Raw genomic sequence first — 7,272 nt, 5'->3', positions numbered from 1 at the left:
GGCCGTAGCAGTTGAAGATAAAGCGCACGGCTTTCCTTTGCACCATCTCGAGCGTGTTAACGTTCTTTTTAGTGTGGGGGAACCAGGCTATGTTGGCGTATTCTAAGACCGGACGGATAAAAGTGACGTAATTCATTAACACTTCTTTTTGGGCAAGTTGATTCATATTTGAAAACTTTAAAAGGGCGCAAACACACACGACCACAAAGTACAAGAGACGAGACACAAGACGAGACACGTTTGCTGGTCTTACCACCCTCGAGCGAAAAAAGATCTGCTGCCATATAGCTCGGCGCATTCCAAGACTGTGAAGAGAGGGATAGCTTTGCAATGCATGGAATCTGCTCTCAGGAGGTCGTGCCCGCATCGAATGCAAAATAGCTTCCTTAATCAGATAAGCCGACTTTTAGCGGCAGGGTTCCCCTCTTCGATCTTGATTGCTGTTTGTGAGACCCTCCTCCAGAAGTTGAAGCATGGAACAGGAATGACCGGTTGTAATCGGGAAAAGGCCGAAAAACCTTTGGTTGTGCCGTACCTACACAAGACCACTCACAACCTAAAAAAAGTGGCCAACAGGCACGATGTGCCGGTTGTGTTTTCGGCACCCAGTAAGCTGGGAGGGCTATGCCCCCGCATCTGTGGCCCGAAAAAGAGTGGGTGCCAAATTAATCACAAGCATCGGTTTGCGACATGTTCCACGGGAGTGGTCTACGCTATTCCCTTGACGTGCGGGAAGGTGTATGTCGGCCAAACCGGCCGTTGCATCAATGATCGATTAGGGGACCATTCAAGAAATGTTAAGAATTTTAAAGACAAGTACGCACATTTAGTTGCGCATATTAGTAATTGCAGTGGTTGCGTGGCCCGATTTCATGAGACGAAGATTCTCGGCAAAAGCATTGATAAGACGGCACGTCTCAGCTTGGAAGCCTTTCATATCATGAAATATGGCAACAGTTGCATTAGCAAGCCTTCGATATCTCTCTTAAACGCTGAGGCCTGTTTTTTAGATGCGACTAATCTGTTCACCCCTTGAGCGCCTTGCTTGGTTTTTCGTATCTTTTTTTCCGCAGTGACTCTTGCTCGCACGTGCGTTCTGCAACTTCTTATCTTGTGTATGCTGCTGTGTATATAAGGTGTTCCCTTGCTCCAATAAAAATCAGTTGACAGTCGGCGCTTGTGTCTCGTCTCTTGTACTTTGTGGTCGTGTGTGTTTGCGCCCTTTTAAAGTTTTCAAAAGTGACGTAAGCAAGAAGTTTTGTATCGGATGTAGAATGACGAAGGGCCCTTTTAAGGAAAAATAACTTGTTCAATGCTTTGCTGGTTATGGTTTGAACATGCGTAGACCAGTTTAAGTCAGAAGTGATGACTACACCCAAGTAACGATATTCGGTCACACTACGGATATTCATGTTATTCCAAGAATACACATAATCCAATTTACACTTTTTTTTTGTAATAGACATAGAGACCGTTTTTTCAAAATTAATTACCATCTGCCATTTATTACACCACTCTGCAATTTTTCCTAGAGCATTGTTAAGTTTTTCCTGGTCATTAGAGTCTTTTATTTCTTGGTACAGCACGCAGTCATCCGCGAATAGTCGCATTTTTATTTCGGTTTCATCTGATATGTCGTTAATAAAAAGTAGAAACAACAGCGGGGCTAAAACTGTACCCTGAGGTACTCCTGAAAGAACAGGTACTAACTTGGAGGCATGATGGTCGTATTGTACAAATTGATAACGGTCAGAGAGGTAATTACAAATCCATCGTACGAGTGGTCCATCACCAAATATAATTCTAAGTTTAAAGTGGAGTTTAGCATGAGAGACTCGGTCAAAAGCCTTGGACAGATCCAGGAAAAGGGCATCGATTTGTGACTGATTGTTGAGGCACTGCGCAAAATCATGCATAATTTCTACTAGTTGCGTAGTCGTTGACAAGCCACTACGAAAACCATGTTGGTTTCTGTGGAGTATGTTATTGACTTCAACAAAATTTGTCAGAAATTTCAAAATAATGTGCTCCAGTAATTTACAGCATGTACATGTCAGTGATATGGGTCGATAATTAGCAGCAGATGAAATATTGCCAGATTTATGTACCGGAATTACTTTCGCTACTTTCCACTCTGCAGGAAGGCTACACTCGTCGATTGATTTTTGATATATCAGGCAGAGGTATTTACTTATAGGCTCGGCATATCGCATGAGAAATTTGTTCGGGATTCCATCTGGTCCATCACATTTCTTATCATCCATGTTTAACAACATCATAAGCACTCCCGCCTCGGATATTGAAGGAGTGCCTGACAGCGTGGTCTTACATTCGAATGCAGGGGTAAGGTCAGAGGAGTTGTTATCATGTGTGAACACTGACTGAAAGTGAGTGTTAAAGGTGTCAGCGTCAAGTCCTTCGGTGGATTTTGCCTTGCTGCTTGAGCGTTGGGAACTGAGATATCTCCAGAATTTGCTGGGTGCTGTTTTAATGAACCCATTAAGTGTGGTTTTACAATAAGTCAGTTTAGCAGACTTTATTTTGCTTTTTAATAAGTTAGTTAGAGAGTGAAGGCGAGTAAGGTAGTTGGCAATCGGGCGTATTTTGTTTGATTTTCTCAGTCGTTTGATTTTACGTTTGAGGTGGATAGCATCGCGTGTCATCCATGGATTCTTTTTCTTTGTGCATTTAGTTACAGTGGGAATGAAATTGTCAATGCAATGCCTGACGTGAACCTTAAAACATGCCCAGACCTGATCAATGGTTGACGAACCATCCATACACAGTTCAAGGAAATTGGCGTATTCATGGACGAGATATGTCATAATGGCTGCGTCATCTGCCTTTCCAAATGCTAAAATCGGCGATCTATCTTTTTTCACAGCCAGAGGAACAGGGAAAGGCAGAGTGCAAAACACCAGCTTATGGTCTGACAAGCCTTCTAGTATTTCAGTGTCAATTTCAGTTGATGGAAAATAATCAGTAACGAAAACCAGATCGAGTATCGAGCTGGATGACCCTTGAATGCGAGTAGGTGTGTGGACAAGTTGGATCAAGTTAAATTCGAATATAATGTCCGAGAGAGCATTATTATGAAGTGATTTCGGTATTTCAGAGCTCCAGTCCGGTTCTGAAATATTAAAGTCTCCAGCCAAAATAATTTTGTCACCTGATATGTGCCGGTGCATATAATCAAGTAAAGGAATCAGGTACTCGGGATCAGCGTTTGGTGGCCTATAGACAGCGCCAACGTGCAGGACGTATCCTTGTATGTTTAGTTTGCACCAAATACTTTCTACGTTCGGTACATCAGGCATAGGCGTGAAAGATATATCATCCCTCAAGATAATGGCCACACCCCCGCCTCTCGATGCTCTATCTTTGCGCAGAATAGCATAACCTGGTGGAACAACTTCATTATCTGAGACGTTTGAGTGAAGCCACGTTTCGGATATAGTGACCACGTCCGGGCTCAGTGCCATCAACAAAGCTTCCAGGCATTCCACTTTGTTGATAAGACTTCGCGCGTTTAAGTTCAGAACGGTTACTTTGGCTGAGATCGCGTGATTCTTCGATCTGGGATGGATACTTCGTCGTTTTTTGGCTTTACCTCAACCATGTCGTCGCTTTCTGCGTCCCATGCAAAAAGGCGGCCAGCTATGCGAACTTTATCATAAGTTAACATTACCTTTTCTTTCCGGTCCCGATTTTCTTTAGTTTTATTCCAAAGCTTTTTCCTTATGTCACGAACGTTGCGTGAAAAATCTTCGCCAATAGAGTATCTGCTATTTTTCAGCTTCTTGCAATTTTGAAGGATTTTCGTTTTGTCTCTATAGTCATGCAGCTTAAAAATTACCGGTCTAATGTAAGTCTCGTCGTCTGGTTTTGCTCTACCAAGTCGATGAATTCTATCTATTCCCGCAATGTCAACGTCAAGAATGTCTTTTAGAATTCCATCTACAACTGCTTCCCGAAGCGTTTCAGAGGATTCTTCCTCAGGTTCACTCAAGCCGTAAACAATCAGATTGCACCGACGACTCCTATTTTCAAGATCATCAAGTTTCTTGGCCATAGTGTCCACGCGCTGCTCAAGTACGGTAACCTTCTTCACACACTCTGAGACCTGTTTTTCAAGTACACCAATCTTCTCAAGTTTTTTGTCTATAGCGGATAGTTTTTGGTTGGTTACTGTTTTGCCCTTTTTAATTTCCTGTATGTCAGCTGCGATTGCTTTCAATTGGGCTTCTAGCGACGTGTCCTCTGGACCCGGATTGGATTCAACATCTCCTCCGAGAAGCAGTAAAAACCGCAGGTCACAAAACATCTCAAAAACAGGCCGTGGGCACGGCAGCACGAGAAGGCAAACATCATTACTGCGGTAACATTTTCCATAACGTCTGCTCACCTGGATGAAGAACAGAAACGGATTTGAGGCCATGATCCTGGCGTTGCCGCCGTGCCCACTGCCGAAAGCTACTTGGAAGCCTTCTTTTATACTGGTTGCTGTCGTTGACAATCTGGCTTGCAGTTCCAGAGTTGAAAAATTGGTGCCGCTGGGAACGCTGGTTTGTCTCTCGATGATAGGCGTCAGAATGATCGGTCGGGTCACCCAGTCGCCATCGGGAGCCGTTAAGTGCATCAGCGGTGTGTCATGCTCCGTTACCGGTCCTGGTATCAGCCACAACCAAGCAAAAACCTGGATGAAGAACAGAAACGGATTTGAGGCCATGATCCTGGCGTTGCCGCCGTGCCCACTGCCGAAAGCTGTTGTTGTTGTTGTTGTTGTGACTGAGAGAAGGATGAAGAGAAAATTGCACGGGCCTGCTACTGGCTCTAGCCAAGCCACCACCGCTTCCACGTGCAGATAGAGGAGAGTTAATAGATCAGAGGAAAGAGAAAAAGGAAAGAAAAGACGCGCGTCGCAGCAACAACTGCGTCCGCCGGAGCGGACGCTGCTCAAAAAAGAAGCGGCCGAAGCCGCGCTCGCCGAAGCGAGAACAGATACTCCTCGTGGCCGAAGCCCTTTTGGAAGCCTTCTTTTATACTGGTTGCTGTCGTTGACAATCTGGCTTGCAGTTCCAGAGTTGAAAATTGGTGCCGCTGGGAACACTGGTTTGTCTCTCGATGATAGGCGTCAGAATGATCGGTCGGGTCACCCAGTCGCCATCGGGAGCCGTTAAGTGCATCAGCGGTGTGTCATGCTCCGTTACCGGTCCTGGTATCAGCCACAACCAAGCAAAAACCTGGATGAAGAACAGAAACGGATTTGAGGCCATGATCCTGGCGTTGCCGCCGTGCCCACTGATTTTGGATGTTGTTAAAATTACGCCTACAAAATTTAAGCCTCTTTATTCGTTCATAAGAGCAGAGATATCTCACTGCAATACACAGGCTTGCACAAGAGTTACAGACAACTTCAGTCGGAGAAACTTTTGGGAAATTCCACAAATGATACTCTACATGCACACAGGGATGTCATACACTACCCACCCTCCTGTCTGAAATGGCCAACAATGGTTGCATTCCCCTTCCTTCACGAGATATGTAGGGGCATGCAGTTGGTGGCCTTGCTGTATGAGGTACTTCAAGTAAACCCTGGTGAACGACCCATGCGACCAGGACATGCTATCCATGGTGCTGCGTCTCCCATTATCAGCCACGTTGTTGGGAGGCTGCAACATATCGACATCGCTACTGGAAGAGCAGAGGGCAACGATGCCACCTCCTGTGGTGGGTGGCTCCCCAGGATGTCACGAGTGACTACTTGATTGGACATTGATAATGTAGCGAGATTCCCCGGCTATGGATCCAGGGATTACGAACTGTATTTAAGCAGCAGGACGGCATGTGTGAGACTACCTACTCATTTCTGCTGATCTTGCTAATGCACTTTAACATACTCCTGTAAATATGTAAAATAAACTCCTCTTCCCGAAGCCCGTCCCTCCTCGTCACCTAACAGCAACAACCTTTCGAGACGACCCAGGCGTAACAAGGGCACACGTCTAGCAGCATGCGTAGTCTATTCTTGAGAAAACCAAAGTGTGGTACAATTTAAGCAGACATTATGGGTGCCAAAAGTGGGGTGCGACAGGAATTTGAAAATGTTCACGGTTTTTATAATCTTTCATGTATTTGATGCGAGAATAAAAAGGTTGGGTTTCAATGCAGCTTGAACCTAGGGATACGAGCGAAAGCTCTGTTAAGCATGGTCTCCATTGCATCAAATCAAATGTCGAGGTCAGGTACCCAGTGGCCATAAGTGATGTAATCACGTGGTCATACTACCACAGCTTGGGCCATACCACCACGCAGTTAGGTTCGGTTTGACCTTGTGAGGCCTTGAAGGTCACTGTCTCATCCACATCGAAATCGGAAGTTGTACCCCCGAGGAGTAGAGCTCTAGCTCTAAAAATGTAAATTCATCACATAAAATAACACCTAAGAATATTTCGCTCCTTCATTACCCTTAATTACTGCCTAACAAGAGATAGAGCTTAAAGTCCGGCTCCGCCGAAGGGTCGCCTGTACTGATTCGAGGACAGGTGGAGAGGGAAATAAAGAGGGAGAGAGAAAACGGCTGGCTGCACGTTTTACATATCCTTTTATGCAAAGAGAAATATTTTTAAAGGTCCCTGTTTGCTCAATTCATGAAAGACCTGATACAAGTAACCCACACGTTCTACCTGTTGTTGTGTAGCCTTGCAGCTTAGTGGCTAGCTCTGGACTGACTCGTGGTGCGAGGGCATCGGTTTTGCTTTTTACTCCAGCTTCTGCCTGCTGACTTGTACCCTTGTCACACGGGCAGCCTTAACCTCAGTTTCATCTAACTGCAGTTACCCGGCGTAACCGCAGTTGCCTTAAACCAAACTGTGGCGCCGCTGCACACTCTCTGACACAGCGGCAAAAACTATCACATGGTCGTGACGTAAACGCATTTTTTCAACAATTTTAACAACTTATCAATAATAAAAAATACTATTTGAGGCTTCTTAATAACTATATTCATTTTATTTGGAGTACAATAAGTTTGTTTTTTAGCTTTAGCGAAGTCAGTCTTTCAACAGTGGTCGTTGTTGGCTACGTAGCCATGTTTGCAGTCGCGATGGATGGATGGATGGATGGATGGATGGATGGATGGATGGATGGATGGATGGATGGATGGATGGATGGATGGATGGATGGATGGATGGATGGATGGATGGATGGATGGATGGATGGATGGATGGATGGATGGATGGATGGATGGATGGATGGATGGATGGATGGATG

At 45.0% G+C, this 7,272-nt stretch overlaps 1 protein-coding gene across 2 annotated transcripts in view; it reads right to left on the bottom strand.

The window, feature by feature from the left end:
• Positions 1–2,394: 2,394 nt before the first annotated feature.
• LOC149345578 (uncharacterized) overlaps positions 2,395–7,272 on the bottom strand; it is a 145,518-nt gene continuing 140,640 nt past the window's right edge. Inside the window, exon 3 of one of the 2 annotated variants that reach the window (XM_089586127.1) lies at positions 2,395–5,243. In XM_089586127.1, the coding sequence (XP_089442253.1) occupies positions 3,545–4,729 (1,185 nt within the window). In that variant the 5' untranslated portion in view covers positions 4,730–5,243 and the 3' untranslated portion in view covers positions 2,395–3,544. The remainder of the gene's footprint in view (positions 5,244–7,272) is intronic. The other variant, XM_089586137.1, reaches the window with a different exon arrangement.

This window comes from Amblyomma mixtum, chromosome 4, assembly GCF_055824585.1.
Source record: "Amblyomma mixtum isolate Tamu chromosome 4, ASM5582458v1, whole genome shotgun sequence".
NCBI classification, from domain to species: Eukaryota; Metazoa; Arthropoda; class Arachnida; order Ixodida; family Ixodidae; genus Amblyomma; species Amblyomma mixtum.
This window is presented reverse-complemented; position numbering and strand designations above follow the sequence as displayed.